The 23,097-nt window shown below is 23.6% G+C and overlaps 1 protein-coding gene across 2 annotated transcripts in view; it reads left to right on the top strand.

Moving 5' to 3' along the window:
• Nucleotides 1–23,097, top strand: part of LOC129616312 (uncharacterized) — a 96,399-nt gene that overhangs the window by 15,423 nt on the left and 57,879 nt on the right. For both annotated transcript variants that reach the window (XM_055531926.1, XM_055531921.1), the window contains exons 2-3: nt 20,423–20,537; nt 21,752–21,773. In XM_055531926.1, coding sequence (XP_055387901.1) covers nt 20,472–20,537; nt 21,752–21,773 — 88 coding nt within the window. In that variant the 5' untranslated portion in view covers nt 20,423–20,471. The remainder of the gene's footprint in view (nt 1–20,422; nt 20,538–21,751; nt 21,774–23,097) is intronic.

Here is a 23,097-nt window from a genome sequence, read left to right as displayed (position 1 = left end):
GCAGTATTGAACGTTGGCACTGTATGATTAACTATTTTTATGCCACTTTTTCGTAATATGTAGGTAATTAATTTAAGTTAATACATATTACATGCACAATTTTAAGTACGTAAAAATTCTTCTTCATATTATATTCTATAGATGCAGCATATGTATGTATGTTTCACCTTGAACTTTAATTATTTGATGTATGCATGTATTTTCAGCAAAATCTACAATGTTAAATTTTGATACATGATGTTAAACTGGTAAAAAACAGATATATACCTACACTCCTATTTCCGGGTTTCATTTCCCAATCTTAATTTCGAAATAAAATTGAACTTGATATGATTATTACATCAATGGCTTTATTAACGGTAAATGTGCATAGCAGCCAATGCAATATATTATGTATGCATTTAAATTGAACAGGAGTCAATTTTTCATCATTTTGTAATTGGCTAACGAATAATGTCTTCTCAATTCTTTTATTACGCTAAATTTATCTTTAACTATTACTATTTTGATTAATTGATTTTCAATAATGCGAGTATATTTAAATTCATTAAATTTTTGATTTAAACTCAAAAATACATTCAACTTACTTATGCCACATATTTAAAAATGTCACACAAAATTTTGATCGCAAGTACGTTTAGACAATTTGTTTGATCCTAGTTTGTTTTGCTTTCACAACGCAACTTAACTTTGGTGATCGTACTTTTTTTTTCTCGATTATTTTCCTTAATATTTGTATCGAAACTTAACAAACTTCTACAAAGTACATTTCATTTATATTGTAAATATTTATATATATTTATAAATTACCGGAATTTTATTTATATTTTTAAATAAAATTCCGGTACTGTATTACTAACCTCAAAGTAACTTTTTATGAAAAAATTCATAAATCATGTTTAAAAACTAAAATTTATACAAAAACAATTTTTAATTTTTAAATTACTTAGCAGCAATATTCAAATGAAAATAACTGGTTCTAAATAATATTTAATAATATTTTTCCAGGTAAAAGAAAAATATTATCCTTATAGAACCGGTATTAATAAATTTATTTTATGCATCTAACAAAATCAAAAAGCATTTCAAAAGTTTAGTCATCCAGAGTTTAGTTTTCAACATTGATTTAAAACTGAAAATAATTTGCGCAAACTCTTAACAACAAACTATTAATAGTATATAACACTATTAAATAGTATTTATGTTGTCATCTTGAGGGAATTTTGCTGAAAAGTTAATTTAAAAAAAAATTTAAAATTAATTTGATATTATGACACAAGTTCTTAATGTGTATAAGCGCTCTTTGTGTAGTGTTAAAATAACCTTCTGCAAAATTTATAGTTTACTATACTTTTGATTTTTTTTGTTTGTCTTTATTCAATATCTTTTATAAACTGTTATTTGCAATCACTTGAAAGTAAAACGATTCTATTTTTAATTAATGATTTTTTAGATAAGAATTTTAGATTTTGACATTTTGACTTCCTTAAGATTTTTAATAAAGTTTTAATTCGATATTTTTATTCTAACATTAAGCTTTTTTGTGTTACATTTAAACATTTTTTCAATGTTACATAATTTTATGTCAAATATCAAATAAATGCTGCAAAAAGTATATATATATATATATATATATGCATAATGCTTATAGGCCTAATGGTATATTTCTTCTTCTTTAAAAAAAGTTAACGTGCACTTAATGCGATGGTTACTGGAAGTGAATTAAAATTCAAACGGTAACACTTTGGCCGCGTTTACATTTTTTATATAAAAAAATATTTTTGAAATGTACAACTTCGGACATAAAGAAATATTTTGGTTTATTTTGACAGGTGTTAGATATAAAATGTACAATTTATGTCAAAGCTATGTAATCCATTATATTAAATCGTGTATGTGTTTTTGAATTTCGATGTTAAATGTCACAATATAACAAATATTTTTGTTATTTAGAAATATTTAAAAATATTTTTCAAAATATCAAAAAATGGTTGTTACAAAATATTCAATAATGGACTTATGATTAGGCAACATGATTCACAGTAGGCTACAAATTAAAATTCATTTATTTTGCAAAATTGAGAAAAAGAAAGAAAAAGTTTTTTTCCGATTTACAAACAAAAAATCAAGTTTCTTAATGTTTTTCTATTCAATTTTTGTTTGATTTATTTATTTTTTTTTTATATTCTTGTATACAACAATAATTAATTTAAATATTAAAAAATAAATGTGGTTCCACAGTTTATCATATCCATCATCTACTGCATTGCTAGAGCATGTGTAGTATTATATATATTTTGACATTGAACTATTGTGAATGAAGTTGAAATTTTCAATTTTATATTTGAAATATTAGTAAAATTTATAGCTTAACAATAATAACTGAGTAACCTTTTTGTTATATTATCTTGATTTAAGAAATTCATGACAGTTGCGATATTTCAAAAAAAATTAATTGTAAAAATTTATTTTATAAATTATAAATTATTTATTGACAAGATTTTGAAAATATTCACAATGATGGTATTAATACAGAAAAATTAATTGTGTCCATTGATTCTGTTTTTTTTTTCTAATTTGAACTAGCAAATTTCATACACATATGTATGTAAAATACAAATTGCAATTCAATATTTTTTAAAGTTTATTGGTGGTACAAATAATTTATAAAATTTTCCGTGAAATTAAGAAATTGTTTGATTTTTCGAACAAAAATTTTGAAGGACAAAAATTGGTTTGGTCACTTTTTGTGTTTTTTTTTGTGAATAAATGAATGGCGAAGGTTTAAATAACACATTTTTTTCAAATAGATAAAAAAAATAAAATAATGCAAATATCTTAGATAGATTATAGATTTCGCTTTGTTTGTGTGTATGCATGACAGGTACCGTTTTGTTTCATTGATTCCATTAAAATGTATGTGTACAATTTAAAGCGCTAAATAATAATTATTTTACAGCATGAACTTTTCCTGTTTTTTGTTTAAAGTGGAATTTACAGCTTTTGTTATTCTTACCTACTTCTTGCATATAGTAATAAAAATAATGTATATGTGTATATTCGTTAAAATATAATGGTAAGCATAACTTTTGAATGTTTGACAAGTTAATGTACATACTTTGGTTTCATAAACTTTTTCAGTTTAGTATAAAGTTTTAAATCAGTTCGAAATTCAGTTATAGTTCTTCATGGAAAAATATTTCCATTAAGTATTTACAGCAACTCAGAATATTGATATGGCCAATAAAAATATTTGTTTTCTTATAACAATACCTAAATTATGTGCGCACACATTTATTATATAGCATGCTTTCAACCCATATTAAATTATATACGAGTAACCAATCATTTGCATTTCTGTTATATGTATGTATTTTTCATTATAAATCGGCCAATTTTGTTGTAATTTCCAATATAGTATTACTATGTGATACAAATTATATTAAGATATTTCATAATTCATGTATGAACAACATATAAATGATAACAATAAGTCCGACATAACCCTATATTATACCGTTATCCAAAAAATAAATTACCATTGAATTTTTACATATTATTTAAATTATTTTTATTTCTTTAAAATAAATCTATAATAATGTAATAATAGTATTTGAATTTCAATGTAATTTTTTCTTTACATATTTTTGATCGATTAATGAAATTTTTAAAAAAATTTTAAGGTTTTTGTGTTATCTAGAAAACTCAAAAGAGTGAGAAAAATGTAAGATGAAAATGTGAGGCACAATTAAAATTTACATCTTAGGGCAAATCAAAAATTGAATCGATGGTTACGGATAGCATTGCATAATGAATTGTTTTTTCTTTTATACAAAGTTCGTATGTTAATTTGTGAACCTTATTTAAATATCAATGTGAATACCTATAATAATATAAATAAAGGTATACTCTAAAATTTATGTAACAGATAATGTATTGGCATTATATACACATGTACGAATACGCAACGTGTACTTACACACATTGACAATAGGCTTTCAAATACCGTTATATATTAAGTATGTATATTTTATTCAATATAAGTATACCTATCTATTTTTTTCTATTTGATCTTATAACAAAATTTTTAACTGACAATCGCTATTAGCTTTTTTAATATGAATAATGCCCCCTATGAATGAAATCTTATCTTGACATTATAAAATATTTTATTTTAATAAAAAAAATATGTGAAAGAAAGAGAATGACTTATGAAATAATGCATATAAGTTGTATCACGGCTGAGAGAAATATGTATTATATTTTTGTTATGTCAAGGTGTGTATATACTTCTTAGAGGAAAAATACAATTTCGGAAAATGCATTAAACATGGCTGAAATTACGGTATGAAAATTAATTAGTTTATTTTAAATTCAATAAATTTGATAACATCGAAGTGTTTAAAAATTGATAAATTTCAAAAAATTAAGAGAATGGTGAATTATTAATAAAAAAAACACAACAGCACAACTGTTACGTGTACCTTAACAAGAAAATTTTATGAATAGTTTGTATAACTGTAAAAGGTATTTCGTTTTAGTGCATTAAATTACATAATTTTATTATATTTAGTGTTAAAACTATATTGATAATACAATAAAAGTTCAAAAATAACAACAATTTAATACAATTTGGCCCCATGTAGACCACTTTGCGTAAAAGAAACAAACCCGTGTCCAACAAATTTTTGTACTACGGCAGTATTAAATTCGTTAACGAAAAAATGTGGCATTCCATTTATGTATGTAAGTATGTAAGTGTTGCGATAGATGCTATCATATTTTTTATGAAAAAATAATCGTCATAATATATTAAAAATTTAAATTTGTAGATTAGTTTTTGATTCTATACAATCGAATACGCTTATTTGCAATATGCATTTAAGCAAAACTGTTTTACGCGGCGCAAGTAATTTTTCTAATTAAATAAGAAATTAATAACACGTGTGTCTATGCACAATATGGATCTATGCAAAAAAAAAAATCTTCCTATGGTAAAATGGTATACATAATGGTATTCAACTATATATATAATATAATTTTCCTATAAAATGGAGTTCCAGTTAAAAATTATTCGGCAATAGCTTAGACTTAATAGTATTATAGATGGAACGAACACAAGCAATGTTAGTGAATATTTCATAACTTCATAGTAATATTGTACTTTTTGTACTTTTTTAATTAAATAATATAGTGTGAACGAAGTTGATGAATCGTTCACCTAAAATTTATGTACTTATTTCTCAAATATAAGTTGAATTCAAAAACAGATTTGTCATCACACTAACATGTCATGTTGTAATTAAAAAATATTGTCGTCGCGCTCTTGTCATATACATATAAATTACAAAAGTATGAGTAAATTAAAGTGACTGGTAATTGCTTATTCTCAAAATATAAAAAAACTAATATATGTATGAATGTAACTTTAAATTTTGAAATTTAAATTACAAATAAAGAATTTGAAATAAAAGTAACGAAAAGTGGAAGAAAAAAAAATCTCTTTTTCTTCTTGCTTTTTTTAATTTTTATAACTTTTAATAAGCCCGATTCAATGAAGTAACAGCGGATCCATTGAGTAAATAACTCATACTTCATTGGGATTGTGACACAATTTTGTTTCGTTAACAAAATCAAGTTTTTTTTTTGTAAATTTAAAGTACAAAAATGAGTTGAAAAAAAAAAACTTTAAAAATAAAAATTGAAAGCATAAAAATTTTAACTTGATTTTTTTTTACATTTTCTTCTTTTGATTTGCTTTTGCATTTATGGCGATGAACGCGCGATTATAACAAATTTTTTTTGTGCACTGCTTAAGAGGATGTTATGGTTTTTTTTTTGGAAGCATAAACTATTAAAATTTTTTATTCCTTTTATATTAGTTTATGCTTTTACATATTTACATTATGATAATATGATGATGATACAAGTACAATATGAATACTTTACAAAATTTGTTAAAAATTTTCTTAAAAAATGACGATTGACGCTAACTAGCATATTAACTTAAGTCTATGTTATTTTAATTTGATTAAAATGAAAGACGTTGTTGATTTAATTCATAACGTTCGTTCAAACTTCAATAAATCTCCAATTACTCCAATCTTCCGAAATTCTTGATCTCCAAGTAATTTTGTATCACGACATTATCGGTTCTAAAAATAAATTTGAAATTTAAAACTTAAAATCTATTAGTATAATTTAGTATAAGATTATTCCACAAAATCTATAAATTTTAATTGATAAGGTTCACTTTAGTTAATCCCCTTAAAATAGATTCATTGTCATATTATATTTACTTAAGTTTAAAAAAAATGTAAAACATTTGTGTGGTAAAATTTACAATTTCACGTTTGCATCAGCACTGATTCTCCTCGCGTTATAGAAACTATTTTATAATTTCTGGTAAGCAATAATGAAGATAAAAAGAAATGATGTTTTTGCAAAGAAAAGAGATGTTTTAAGCGTTATCTCCATATAAATATCAAAAACTCACAAAATATGGAGTTATGTCACTGTTGCAGCAAATGAGTGATTGTAAATGCATAGACAATTTAATTCTATATTTAAACCAACAAACAATTAATGAAATCATTTAAAAAAATAATGTATCTTAGTGATATTTTGATTTTCATTCATGATAGGAAAGTCATCTTCAGTCTTCAATATAGCAAATCTTCTGTCATCCAAAACTTCATTTTCATCTTCTCCTCTCATACACATACATTTATTATGTTTTTATCAAAAGTTTCAATGTTGATCAGATCGAACTTTTTTTTATTCAAAGGTTAATGTTAAACTTTGTGATAATCTTTAATATTATATTTCTAAAAAAAAAAACAATAACAAAATGAAAAAATTAAATAAATTTTTAATATAAAATTTATCTTATAATTTTAACTTTACTGTTATAAGCACACATTTAAAAGACAATAAAATTAGTTGATGCCAAGTGAGCGCGAATGAAAAGAAAAAAAAAAGTGAAAAAAAAAACTTTCATATCTCTTTCATTAAAGCGTAAACATTGATAAAAAGATAGAAAAATTTTGAGTTGAGAAGCAATTTTAAGCGGCGAACATTTTAACATTTTTTTGATGCGTTACGTTCAAGCTTTCTTCTTCTTTATCTTTCAAAGATTAAGTGAAGAAGAAGACAAAAACAATTTAAAAGCCCTAAGGTGCTGTGTTCAACGATTTTTATTTTGTTTTATTAATTTTTCCCTATTGATTTAATGACGGACTTTCACCTAATAATTAGCTGGTTATTTGACTTGTTGAATCGTCTTTTACTTCACTTTTTGTTTTATGTTTTCATTTTTTGTTTTCGGGATCCCATTCTGCTGTGAATTAAAAAAAGTTAAAGTAAAATGTACAAATCGAATTAAAAAATAATTTTTAAAATTTTTTAATTTTCCAAAAAAATAAAATTATTGGAATCCGAATATGTAACTACATGTGTATTTAAGTGATTCCCAGCTAAGATTGTTAAATTTTTATAATCGATTAAATTATAGATATACACTAATCGATTCAATCGGTTTTGTAATAGTACAAAGTTATACAATAAAATTACTCTTTGAATTCAAAAATATAAAAGAAATTTTTGGTTTTAAACTTAAAATATCATTGTATTTACCTTCTAATAAAGAAGTTGAAATAGGATAAATGGTTTTGAAAGAGCTTGAACAACCGATTACATATACAAATAACCGGTTCAAATTATCGGTTATACATATTATATGTATAACCGATAATGTTTATATATACATGTATGTAAGTAATTTTTTGGAAAGTCATTACGTTTGTATTCTCAAAAATTACTGTTAAATATCAATTCAGTTTTTATTCAAGATCAATTGTGAATTATGAATAATTGTTAATAAAATTTTTAATTCTTTTAGTTCAAATAAAAATGTTTTATTATGCTATATGTATAAGCCCAATTAAAAGGGAATAGTTTTGATAGATTTTGAATAGATGCAAGATTTTTTAAGAGTTGAATAAGTTGTTAGCGGTGCAAATATTTATAAGGATTTTAGTATAAATCCTAAAACTTAAAATAAAAACTGTAATACCGAAGAAATTTTGGTATTACAGTTTTTATACAATAAAATTTATATGTATTCGAATAACTTTTGCTAATCGGATTGCTGAAAAATTTCAATTTTGTTGATATAACGGGTTCTCGAAAATCTGAAGAGATAATTATGATTTTGAAATTCTTTAAAATTTTAAATGCACTACAAATGATAATTTTTAAAAATAAATTGATTTTTTTTTTGAAATTTTTAATTTTATATAATAATTAATGATTCAAGCATTTTTTCAGATAGTTAAATTATTTGCATTATTATGTATGTTCACATAATTGTTATAATGTAAATTTAAAAAATCATATAAGTAAGTACCGATTAAGTATCTTAAAATTATTTATTTTAATTTATATTAAAATAAATAAACATATTTATATATTAAATATGAAGTATTATTTTATATAATTTATATATATATCAATTCAAATGAATTACTTTCACCTTTTTAACAGTTATATAGGTACATATATATGTGTATATACAGTATATATATATATATATACATGCAGATTAAATGAAAATTTTTCAATACACACACATATAATTTTCTGTTTGTGTTCAAAATCATTGCCAATTCATTATTTACCACCCGCCTTACTATACAAAATTGTACTATAAATAAAAATTGGCTATCTTTCACTATAGATTTTATTTATGTAAGTAAATAGAAAGAGATAATATACAAAACATATTAAAAAAAAATATTTAAGAGAAAAAATAGTCATCAAAATGTAGCAAATTATAACAAGTTTTCTTTTATAATAGATTGGAAAAAAATTAAAATTCATTTGAAAAGAAAAACTAAAACTATGTATTTAAAATTTTTATAAAGTGAAATTGTGTCAAGGATGTTTTACTAGTTTTTTTTTTTCTCAATAATAGTTAACAAATAGTCGAACAAAGAGTGACTATTTTCAGTTTAATTTTTTTTTAAAGTAAATAGCAAATCTAACCAAATAGTAAAAAAAAATTTCTTTATTGTGCGCGTGAAAACTCTCTAATACAACAACTATACAACAAAACTAAAGAAAATATCAAATATAAAAACACGACACTAAGTTCAAGTTATAAAATAAGAATTTAATATTAAAAACAATAATATGGAAAAAAACAAGAAGAAAAGAAAAAGAAATAATTTCATTTTTCACTTAATTTTTGCGTCAAGATTTTAAAAAACTAACCAGTGTCATGATAATAATTGTTATAATAATAGTAATATTAATAGTAATAATAACAGTAATAACGAAACGAACAATAATAACAACAACTATCTAGCAAATTATGTATGTACAACTTACACATCATACAATAATGTATGAGAACTGGAAAATTCACTTTTTCCGATTTAAAATAGTGATGGTGATTTTCACATTTCATAATTTTTTCTATATTATTATTTTTCAAATATCTTCTTTATCCGATTCAGGAACTTACAATTATTATAAAAAAAAACATTAATTTTAGAAATTATTTGCACTAGTATTACAATTATACCATTCAATCATACAAATCAATTGAAAAGAATTTCTGTTGTTTTACCGACTTTGTATAAAACTCGCGAATTTACCGGTTTTCTGGTATTTTTATAATCAATTGCCAATACCTTTACATAAATGTAAATAGAAAATATAAATTTCCGAACAATATTCCAATCCAATATTAATCATTTATTAACATTGATTGACAAATCTTCCATATTATTATGTTCAATGTATATGTATACAGAAAATGAATTGAATTTGAAATTTTCTGCCCAGTCCAATGAAAAATTTCTTTATAATTTTTTGATTTCTTGTTCTATTGATTTTTTTCGAATATAAATAAGGAAAGAAATGCATTTTTTTATAATTTACTTTGAAATTTTTTAGTAATCTCTAAATTTCTCTAAAGCAATGAAAAATTGTAGTTAAGTCTTGAAGATTATTAAATTTCTTTTATTGTTGTTTTCATTATTTTTTACTATTACGTTTATTACTATTATTGTTATTAAAATGCTATTACAATTTTCATATATTTCACAAAAGCAAAATGGTTATCATTGTAGTTTATCAGTTTTTACAATATTGCAAAGAAAAAATATTAAAATTTCTATTTCAATATTAAAAATAAAAAATTATTTTTTACAGAAATTTTTATACATATTTTTTTTTCATTGTGATCAATAGAAAGACCTAGATATTATTTTATTGATTGATGTGTTATAAAAAAAAAAATTAAAACTTGAAATTTTTAATGTTACCATTATTTATAGAAAATTTATCCATTTAACATATTGAACTTGTTTGAGAAACAGGAAGTGCCTAATTCCTATTGTTATATTTATGTTAATAGAATAAGAAATTAAAATAAAAAGTTTCTAACTTAAATCTTTTATTTGAAATTAATTTCGCAGAATTCTTCCGTAGTCTATATATAATTATACTTTGAAGTTCAAAAATTTGATGAGTGTACTAGTAAACTACCAAATTTTAATTATAATTAAGTAGTTGTGCGGTAAATTAGTGAGTTTTGAAATAAGCGTTTGTATGAAACAATTTTATTGCATGATTGAATTGAAATTCCGGCCACTTTACGGATTGCAACTAATTGTAGTTCATTAAAAATATTACTATCTATTTAATTTTGACTGGGTTAATAAAAATCACAAAAAATAACTTTCAATTTTTACACATTCCAACCTAATTAAGAAGAAATTCTCCTATTGTGAATTAATTTTAATAATTATACATCAAATATTTCATTTGTTATGTCCTTCAATGACACTGCATGTCATCCAAAATTTTAGTTCACTTTTTGTTTTTAAAAAATTTAACCATAAATTTAATTTAATTAAATTCACTTTCAATATTGAAGCTGTTTGAAAATTTTTAGTTCTTTTTTCATAAATCTATTACAAAAATGGTTTTTTTTTTTTCATGAAATGATTTGAAAGAGAACAACCACCCGTTGATACCGCAAAGAGTGTTATACACACAATCTACATACATATGTACATATGAAATCGTACTGCGATTATTATTGATTGGAAATACGTGCATATTAAACGAAGTACTTAAAGTTGACACTGTAAAATTAAATTTATTTAAATATACAATTATGCACACACACACTTGCATGTAATATACTAATAAATTTAGGAAAAAGACAAAATTCGCGCATGAAGTGTAAAAAAGGAAAAACTCTGGAAAACAAAGTAAGTTTAGTTTTTCACTGCTCTTTTTAATAACTAGAAATGAAAACTGGTCACAAGAATTTTTGAAAAAAAAAAACGAAAATACATTAGTGTAGGTTATTTGTATGGATTTGTAAATATGTGCACTACACATACATTGATAAATGACAAATCTTGTGTGTAACTTGAAAGTAATAAAGTACTTAGCGTTTATACCATTTAAGTTATAAAATTTTTAAAGGTATCTAAGCATTTTATTAAAAATTTTTTCTTAAAAAAACCTGATTTTCCTATCAGTCATGCACGTGGCCTACTTTACGACCCATTTTGTTTTTGTAGTTGTCGTCTTTTAATTTTTTTTCTTTAAATATAAATGTACTTACAATTTTATTTATTTATTGGGTTATTTTTTGTATACGTATTTGTATTTGGTATGATGGCAAAAGTGCTTCATGATGGTATATCATCTTGCAAATTGGCGCTGGTTATTTGAAAATTAACTTTTTTTTTTAATTAAGTTTTGGTAAATAAAGGAGAGTGCGATGATCGATGTTATTGCGTTATTGTTTATTACTTTGAAATTTTTGGAATTTCAATTTTCATCAATTAAATCAACGTAAATTTAATTTTAAATAAAAACATTGTAATTACTAATTGCTCTTATTACTATTGGTAACCTATTGAATAAGCACACAGAAAGTATATCATAAAATTTTTGATAGCTAGTGATGCGAAATTCAGAAATGCTTACAAGAAATCTGTATTTTAATAAACCATACACCAATTTTGCTTAAACCATACTGTAATTCAAAATGAAATATATCATAATACAAAATTTTTAGTGTATTATTCGAAACATATTTACCTATAGGCGATAAAATCTGCGTATTGTACATAAAAGATAAGTTTTCAATACAGAAGCATGATCTGAGCAGTTCACATTTTATTGATTATTCAAATTTAAATTCCATGACATTGTAATAGAGTTCCTGTCTAATAAAGTCAATAATAAATAAATTGAAGTCAAAATAAAACTTCAAACTTAAAAACTAAATTATAATATTATATTTTTAAAATTTCGCTCATTTAATTTTTGCTTACTCAATTATTAATAATATTCAATAATTGTTACGAATAATAACGGTATGCGAAAACTTTATAATATTACGATTTACAGTAATAATTTTGAATTTATCTATGTGTGTGTGCACATGTTCGCAATAAAGTACGTTAGTATATGTGAAATTTATTGAATGGAATGGAAAGTAATTATTATTTTTTCTTAATGAATTTCGAACGAAGGTTGGTAAGTTACAAAAAAAAATATCGAAAACAAAAATCTGAAAAAAAAATCGAATATTTTTTTTTTAATAATTACGATCAAGAGTATGAAAAATTCAAACTTCTTTTCTCGGTTTTTTTTTTTTTAATTTCGTTTAATTGTTTTTCTCATTTTTAATTTTTATTTTTAAAAATATAAGATTAAAAATCATTAGTTCCATATTTGATTTTAATCGGCTTATATATTCGAACCACAATAATTTTTGTTTTATGTCCTTACACACTTGGTAGACAAAATATATTTTAAATATTTGATTGCTTAAAGGGAATTTTAATTTTTTAAATTTTTATATTTCACATTTGTTACAGGGAAAAATTATGTATACGTATTTTGTAATTAGTTTAATATATGAGAACCAATTATTATGCAAAGTAATATTGCATCGCGAAAGAGCCAAATAACAATGATCTAAATACACCCAAAATTCGGTTATCAGACTAGTTAGCAAAATCGTCATTACTTGATGAGGAAGGAAAAGGAAATGGCGAAAAATTGATAAGAGTTGATTATTGGATTAAGTTTCCAAAAAACTAAATTATTTAATTAATCATAAATCGTTAAAAATAATATTGCCACAAACGGGGACTTTAACAATTATGTAAGGAAATTGGAAAGTGAAATTTTTTTATATTCATTTAAATTTACTAAAAATTTTTAAGTCTTCGTATAGCTATGATTTAATAAATAGTATTGCAAAATTTTCTAATTTGAAAAGTGAATTAATCTAACAACTATTATTAATTAAAGGAGATAATATTTGCAAGTTCCTTAAATTGAATTAATTGCTCTTCTCTAATATTTGATAACATATTTAATTTCGGCACAAATCATATACTTTGTGATTACTAATTAAGAAACTTAAACATTTATAATACTAATTGAATATAATACCTAGAAGGTTTCCACATTTCGAACATCAATTAAATTTTTATGAAATTAATTAGTTAATCGTATACATGTATAATTAAAAACAAATTAAAAATAAATTAATTTACTAATATCTTTTAAAAATTTTATACTTATCTACAATCTGATGGAAAATAAATACGCCAAAATACACTCTGACTGACATCATAAAATTTTTAAAAATTCGAACATCACATCTTAACAAAAAAAAAATTTTATTTTTTTATGACAAAAATTTGTTAATAAAAAAACCATAATCCTGGTCAGTTAATTATCGATTACATCATAAATTCTAATGGTATAACATGTGATATTGCTGTCTGTTTAGACGATTTCATTTAGAAATCTAGTTTAGAATGAGAATTGAATTCCTAATGCAATGTAGAATTGTAAACTGTGTAATTTTAGGCTTTAAGATTCATTGCACATTATGGATTTTTTCCACGGATATCGCGTTTTACTGGTGTTAATCTCATAGACGCAAGCTTTGTGGTATCCTTCCTTTCTCGAGAAACCTGGAAGCGCTATAGCGCTATAGTAAATGAAGTTGCACGCAATGTTTAGGGTATTTAGATCTTCATATATCAGGTTCAAAGCGCAAGGATCCTTTATTATAATAACCTTAATTTTCATTTGATTCGGAAAAAATCTGAAAATTAGATCTGCTGCACACCGGCCACGTCAAATAAATCAACCACTTAATCAAATAAAAATGTCAAATCGAAAATGAAATTGACATTACATTAAGTTTAAGATTTTTTAACCCCCAATTTTCATATATCGTATATGAAATCTTTCTCTAATTAAAATTAAATATTTTTTTTAAGGTTAATTATTAAAAATTGAAATGATTACATCTACCTCAAATACAAGAAATATAAAATATTTTTACTCGAGATATTAATGAACGTTTGTTTTAAAGCTAATTTCAAAATAATTATTTTATTTTTTTTTAATTTTTATATTTTAAAATCCAATATAATAAATACGTAAATAAAATATATTACCTCATATTTATGAAATCGAAGAAATTAGAAGAAGGTAAAAATACAAAAATAATAAGCAGCACAAAAACCACTATTTAATGGCAATGATTTAAAAATCAATAATTTCAGCAATACCTAACTGAAACTTTACGCGCACAATTACTCGCGTTTTTTCTTTTTTCTTTTCGTTTATTAAAAAAAATTAATATTTTTTACTATTATACTGTTTTCGTGTTTAAAGAAGGTGTGCAATTATTTGTCTTGAAGATATTTACCAAAAGCAAAATAAAAAAAAAAATTGAAATACAAAATATCATCTTCCAGTTTTGAGAGTTAATTAGCCTTCAGTGTATGATTTCCAATTGTAGTATGAGTACTATTATTACTACGATTAAAAAAATAACAAAAAAAAAATTATGACATGATCGTATTTTAATGTGAATATAACGGATAGCGAAGTGATTTGCGGTAAAGCGATATTAATGATTATAATAGTTGTTGGCGGCGACTGTAGAAGCGGAGTGGCGAGACGAGAAGACTATGATGACGATTAACATGAAATATATACACTTTTTCTTATAGTCGCAGTAAACGAAAATGAAAATATTTTAAACACGAAATTTTATTTTTAGTTTTCAGTTTTTCAATAATATTTTTTTTTGGTTGATCATCAAAATATTATCGAAGTGGGCTTGCAATGTAAGAAATTATTGTTAAAATATGATGTAATCAGAAAAAAAATTGTTTTTGCTGCAATTTATTTTTTATGTTGCTTGTTTTTTTCTGCTTTTTAATCTATTAGTATCGATATTTAGCCTTCCATTAAGTGTACTTATTATTTTACATTCCACTGTAATAAAATTTTATTTCTTTGCTTATAACTATTTTTTTAGGCCAAAAAGCAGTTTTATTTTCTCAAAATGGAGGTTTATAAAAACAATTTACATATTTGTAATTTCTGACGCTTTTTCATCAAAAAATTTCGACATAACATATATTTGAGTGTAAAGACTGAAAAAGACTCAAAAGGGTTAAATTAGTTGTTATAAAACTATAAATGTCAGAACGAGACAAGGAGAAAATGTTCCCGGCAACCAAGAACAGATCTTGATCTTTAAGTTGTCATTTTCAGAAAAATAATTTTTTTTGTTTAATTTTTATTCCTGTCATTGATCTTTGCGTTATTTTTTTTTAAATATTACAAAATATTCGTTTAGTTCATAAATACTAAATATAGGTTAAGTTATTTGTTCATATTAAGTGTCAAAGAAAAAAAAAATGTCACTCATGTCAAATATATAACGTTTAGATACGCAAGGTGTATTTGTCAACACCACAATATTGTGGTTGAAATTTTTTTTTATATTTACTTCAATTTATCTTACATTTTAGTTTTATATTTCGATAATAAAGTCATAGTTCAATTTGCTATGCTAAATGTTTTTTATATATTTGATGTAATATAAATTAACATTTAATACATTTATGTATTATACATGACAGGATATTATTTCATTGCGTATTCAATGAGAAACACTAGTAGAACTTACTTCTTTGCTCCTTTTTGGAAATTTGTCGAAATTTTCATTTGGTTAAAGGGTATTGTAAAAGAGAACTTTCGACGTCATAAACTAGCAATAAATTAAATACTGATATACGTCATCCGATTCACAGACATAAATGTACTTGAAACAAAAGTACCTATACGTATGTGTACCTTAATATGTTGAACGTAATATAAGTATCACATATTTATATCGCATTTTAGTAGTAAAATAACCTCGCTATTCGGTTAATATTACACATTGTTTATAAAATAGCAACGTAAAACAAAACTGTAATAAAAAATAAAAAAGAAATTTATAATTTAAGTTTAATATTAATTAATTTATGTACTGTTATACTGCTGTTATAACTAACACCGCAAACGTAATTCAAAATTACATTCTCTTAATTTAATTTATTTGTTGTTAAACAATTATAAATGTGATTTTATGTCATAATAAACTCAACGTCTGTATAGTTTGTAGTACAGTAGAAAATAGTGTTATACACATGTGAAAAACGGGTGACTTTTTTGTTATTTCAATTTTCCATATTTTTATTTTTAATATATCACAAGTAATTCATTACAGATGTGAATGCCAAATCAATTCGGCTTGCCAATTCACAATGGAGAAACTGGCGCCCGAGCAAGCATTTTCATGTTGATGATTCATTTAAATAATTCAGTCACTTAATATATTGAGACCAATTAATTTCACTCTTTGTACCTTCTATTTGGCAGTCAAGATTTTGTGATTCGTTACTTCTAGTAGAATATAGATTCTTTTTTACAAATATGCCGAATCAATTGTTTGTATGGGGCATTCGGCATCGGTTAAATAAAATCGATTCGGCATTAAATAAAATTTACATTTTGCCATTAATAATGTTTCCGAGATTCTTTTTAAATTTAAAAGCAAATGCTTGGAAAATCATCCATTGTTTAAGTTAGCAAGTATTGACTTTCATGACAGTTATACAATGATAAATATGAGAAAATTAAATGAAAGGTTGTGAATATTAAATGTGAATATTAAATTTTGTATATGTATACATGATGCATTCATCTTATATGCATAATATATGAACAATGCAAGTATATATTATGTCTGGGCACTCCGGATGAAATAATTACCTGTGTAATTACGTCTTTTTACAAGTTTCTTATTATCTGTTTTTTTTTTTTGCAAATTATTTGAAATTTTTTCTAATATTCTATTATAGAGTAGCAAAGAAAAAGGTTAAATATAATATTAAGTAACAAAAATTCTATTTATAGTTAAAAGTGCATTTAAAATACACAACTTCATTGTATTTTTCACATTAAGTGTATTGTAAAAGTGGAAAAAAGCGTTTGAAAACTAAAAAAATATGAAAATAAAGTATAGAAGTAAGATTTAAAAATTTTTCTTAGAAATAAAAGAATTTTAAGGTGAGATATTTAGATTTTAATTGTTATTGCTGCATTGTGTTTCGTTATTTTCTTATAATGGGATTTTTTTAATGAAAAATATTTTAAGGTTATTCATTTTTTTATTGTTATATTTTATATATAAGTTTTAATTTTCATTCATAGTTAAAATTTAATATTTATTTATGTTTTTTGTTTATGATCATTATAAAAATTAATTATGTTTTTCCTGTTCTTTTGAAAATATTTAATAAAATAAATAATTTTTTTTATTATACTTATTTATTTGTTGTGACAATTTGTTAGATTTTATTACTTATGCTTTTTTGATTAATTTAGGTATAAGAAGACTGAAAGTCGGATAACATCAAAGAAAAAAACTAATTTTGTAAAAAAACAAAGTGATCACTTCGACAAACGAAAGTTCGTGTTTTTTTTTTTAAATCTAAAAATCCAAATTGATATTTCAAATTCAGGATTAGATTAAGCTAGATTAGACATGGGTAACAACCCACTGCCTCCTCCGCTCTTCCAACTTTCACTCGAAACTTGTTATTCTGGAAAATGTGAGTATTTCGGAAGGATCAATTTCTTACAGCTCTCTAGTTGCGAGGACATAGTTACCTGCTGTAAATTAACATTCCACTTTTTTTAAAATATACTCAGAAATGTTATATGAAAAAAAATCTTTGATTACGTTCTGATTATTGTCAACTAATTGTCAAATTTTAAGATTTTGACATTGACAGTGAAATTTTTACTTATCATAAAATGACTTTTAGGTAACAATTTTGCATGTGAATAAGTCTTTTAATTGTGATTATAATAATCAAAAACTTTTTCTATTTAATCTCAACTATAACTAATATTAATTTCAGAATAAAGAGTAATGTAATTGTTTAAAATTAAACTCTATTAAATCTGTGTAACTGATAAGATTTTAAAAAAATAACATTTAAGATTTTATTTATCAAAAAATATAAATTCTTTTCCTTCTCTCTTTCTTTCTTTCTCTTTTTGATTCAATATAATATGTAGGTCATTAACTTATATAGACTCAGAATAATTACAATTAAATTACAAAATTGAGTATGAAAACAAAAATAAATAAAAGAAAAAAAGAACTGCGAATCTAATTTAACAATAATTATTAATTCTATTGTTACAAAAAAAACAATATAAATATAGAAATCCTAAACAGTTAACAGTCCAAATAAATTAAATTTTATTTTACTGTTATACTGTTTATTTTTTACAATTAAAGAAATGCTTTATTTTTGTACTGAAGTATTTAGAAATATACAGGAAATATTCTTTATTACTAACCAAATGTCATACCAGCAACAATGATTTTAACTAAGTTTGCTTATTCGGTAAAAGTTTTCTTTTTTTACCAAATTTATTGTTATGGGATAGCAATTATATCAGCGAAACTAGTCGACTATGTTACATTCGCCCTTATGTTGTATATGAGTATAATATATTTGGAAGGACAGACACAAGTACTCATTGAAACCTTATTTTGCCAAATAAATCAAAATTATAAACAAAAAATTTTGAATGTTAAATTTTAGATAATTTTCTAGAACTTATTCTAGATCTAATTTAGTCATTCGAACCCTTAGGGTCGTAAAATTATTCAGAATATCAATGAACTGTTGTTGAATTTTAAGCACCTCGGCTTTTGGAATATACGAAGTCGAATGAAATACAATCGTTTTCGTGTTGCAGTTCGGATTTTGGATCGATGCCCCAAAATTTTTCGTCGAAAAAAAGTGAAACTATATAGCCTGCGTTTAGAAACATTAAGTTTATGTTGCCGCTATCATTACCTTTACACAACCCTGTCAAAATAATATATAATGTATATTTTTCATCGATCTCAACACAAACATGTTTGAATTTTAAATAAATCATTCGATATAAGATACTATTGGTATTTGGTACATCCAAGTTTACTGCATATATAGAGCATTTATACATATAGGTAATTCCATCAGAAAAGTGTTAAAAAATTTGTTTTAAATTAATTTTTGTGAGAGATACAAAATGATACTAAATATTGGAAAAACTAATAAGCATTATAAACTGAGAAGCAAATTTGTATAACACATTTAATCAACTAAAATTCATGTAGGCTTCGAACCATATCCATATTTATATGTATGTACGTATACTTAGTTAAGTATTTAAATTTCGTTCCACTTGAATATTTAACATAACATTTAACATAACAGAACTTATCTTTAGATTAAATAATTGTTATTGTTGAATGAACGTGTACACAGCAAAAAAAAAAAATGAGAAAAAAAAACTTTTCTATTCTTTTATTACCTCAATTTTTTAACTTCTTTTTTAAAATATTATAAAATATAAAAAAGAAAATGTAAAAATAATTTTCTTCTTCACTTGTAAAACATGAAATCAATGAAAAACGCTAAATAGAGGTGTTATTGGTCTAATGGTTTCCTCGATTACGGTATTTTAGCGGAATAATTTTTTTAACTTCTCTGCATATTATAAGAAATCGGTGCTAATGAACTTCTTCTGTGTTTTTATTTAATGTGCCGCACATGTTCATATACATTTGAGTGCAAGCATATACGTATATACCTACATAAAAATTTTTATACTGTAAATATATGTTTGTACATTTATAAAATTGCTCTAATCAAATAAATTTAATTTTTCTCGTAATATTTGATTTAGTATTTTTGTATTTTTTATTTTATATTATAATTTTTTATATTATACATTTAATAATGTACGTGTTTATTATTGCATACGGGTTATAAGGTTAGTGTTTAGGAAATGAATTTATAACGCATCCATATAACATACCTACATTTTTATACATACATACATATATAATTAAATTATGTAAGTTTAAATTTTGATTTTAAGTATATAAAACAGTTGAATAATTATTTTCTAATATTTTTATTTTATTTATTTACTTTTGTTTCAGTTGACTGGCTTTTTTGTATAGAAGAAATTTTTTAATATAAAATAAAGAAATGGGGAGGATAAGGGCGGCCACACTTATTTGGCTGTCCGCAATTTTATCTGGGGTTTTATCAGAGGTAAGTTTTAATTATTTATATTTTGTTTTTTTTTATAAATTCTTTTATTTTTAATTGTCTGATTTTTTTAATATAATTTCTGATGGAATATGTAATTAGAATCATATACATTAAATTATACATTGAATTAGTAACTAGCTAACCAGTGGTTACTATTTTAGAAAAATATTTATTTCACTTACAGCTTACCCGAAAATCGGTGCCACGCTGGGGACTCTTAATATCAGTTTTTCCCCCAATATCTGGTTGATAGATTTAAAATCTTAAATCTATCAAATAGATAATATTCCGCCGCACAATAAAATTCACAATATTTTATATATATACATGTGTCGTACTCTATCTACCCACAATCAACCGTTTTATTTAATTTTTAAATAAAGAAAATTAAATTTAAAAAAGATTTTTATGATAAAAACCATTAAATATTTCGGAATTTTGTTAATAACTATGAAATGAATAGTAATGACAATTAAATGTCATTTATGCAAACCTATTTATCACATTATTTATCACACGCATCTACAATTTTGATACTGTACTATTATACTACATTTGCATATTTGACATATACATATGACTGCATCAACATGTAAAGTTAGTGCAAGTATTGTCTTTCAACATATTTATGTTCTTTTTATGTTTTGTTTATTTCCTAATTTGAAATAATAATTTTAAATGTCATTTCTATATAAGATTATACTTCAATAATTCAAAAAACATAATCGGTTGTATTATCGTTGTTTTGTAAGCGATATCCGGATAAGCGAAAAAGCATACAAAAAAAGAATTGGTTATTCTGGTAGTGTACAAAAAAGTTATAAAGCAGTTTTCAGATATAATTTTCAAAAATGTCATTTGGTTCATATTAATTCAAATTAAGTGCAAAATTTGGTGGCACATTTAGGGAATTTTAATGAACAATATTTATAAATAAGTTGTTATTTTAACGAGCAAGATAATTTCTTTTTGTGACTATATATTATTTGTCACATAATTGTGAGTTTTAAAATAAACAAGTTTTTTAATTAGAATTCAATATTTTGACAAGTATCATGTGAACTGCATGACACTAACTGAACGCAGTTATTATTGCATTAGGTGTTTAGAAGTCGCACGAATTACTTATAAACTCATTTGTGCACCTAACTGACAAATACATAACTACTTTTTAATTTCAAATTTACTAAATTTTCTTTTTGTTTTCATTTCAGGATTTATTTTCATGTCCCAATGGTAAGTTCAAATGTATATTGAATTATCAAGTACAAAATATTTTTTTAACTATATTTTAAATTTTAAGAAAAATTTCAGTTTCTCCCTTTTGCTATTTAAGTGTGCGCGTCACGAATTTTAATCAGACATTTATTTATTTATATAAACACATATAAAGTATATGTGTGGAATAAAATTTTTTGATTTTTTATATAACAGTTAATTTTTATTTTACCTTTACAGCTAATCAAAAATCTTTAAATATTTTTAAAGTTAAAGTAGGTAGTTGAATTTTTAAATTTTGTTTTCGGTAAAATAAAAATGCATAAATTGTATAATTATTAAAAATTTTTAATTCCGAACATGTACAAAAATAAAATGGACTAACCAAATTGAAGGAAAAATTCTTTATTGTTACTTTTTTTATTATTATTTTTATGGTGCTTTAATCAAAATGACAATGACAAATAATCGATGACAAGACATTCGGAAATCCTTTTGAATACATTTGTAGTGCTTGTAGTCTTTGTTCAAATAAATTTGGGAAAAACTGAAAATGAAGGTATATTGAAAATAATGTTAATAGGATTTTTTTTGGTAAATTATTAGTATGGTTTCAGAATGACAATAGTATTTAAGAAAAAAATCTCCCCTAGTTTGTAAGTTAAATAAAAACTTATGGCAGCAATTACTATTGACTTAACCCTTTAACGGTTAAAAATTTAAAATCTGACAATCAATGAAAGAGAGTCTGATTAGAGAGGCAGTAGGAGAATGGGCTCGAATTTAGTTTGCGTATGCACACCATTTAGTTTGTACTTCTCACGCAATCTCCTACAAGTAAATTTTACTTTTATAGGAGAGAGGCATAAAAGAAGAGCTGTGCCTAACCGCTCCACATACAAATGTAAATAGACACAATGTTGCTATTTTTTTCCAATAAAATTAAAATTAAAAAGTTTTTTAAACTTTCTAATTAAACAATAAATCAAAATTTTGAAAATTTGAAAATTAATTCATTTTTCTTCTTATTTTAATCTTCTTACGCCTCTACTTATATGAATTACGATTATTTAGACTAGAGCTCATATATATGTATTTACGAATATTTTTTATTTCGTACGTACCTATTGAATCAATAATGTTATTGCAGAGAAATATTTAAATATTATACCATTGTAGATACAGTAAAATCCCTATTATTTGATTGGTTATTTTTTTAATTCGGAAGCCTTGTAGGATTTTAAACGTGACGTTTTCGTGAAATAAATTTCATTTGTACTAGTGAACTTGTTTAAATATTCGAAAATAATATTTTTTCACCGAATTTCTTCGAATTACAGCG

The sequence above is a fragment of the Condylostylus longicornis genome, unplaced genomic scaffold, assembly GCF_029603195.1.
Source record: "Condylostylus longicornis isolate FDR11 unplaced genomic scaffold, ASM2960319v2 ptg000005l, whole genome shotgun sequence".
NCBI lineage: Eukaryota > Metazoa > Arthropoda > Insecta > Diptera > Dolichopodidae > Condylostylus > Condylostylus longicornis.
The sequence above is the reverse complement of the archived record's forward strand: the minus strand, read 5'-3'. Positions and strand labels throughout refer to the sequence as shown.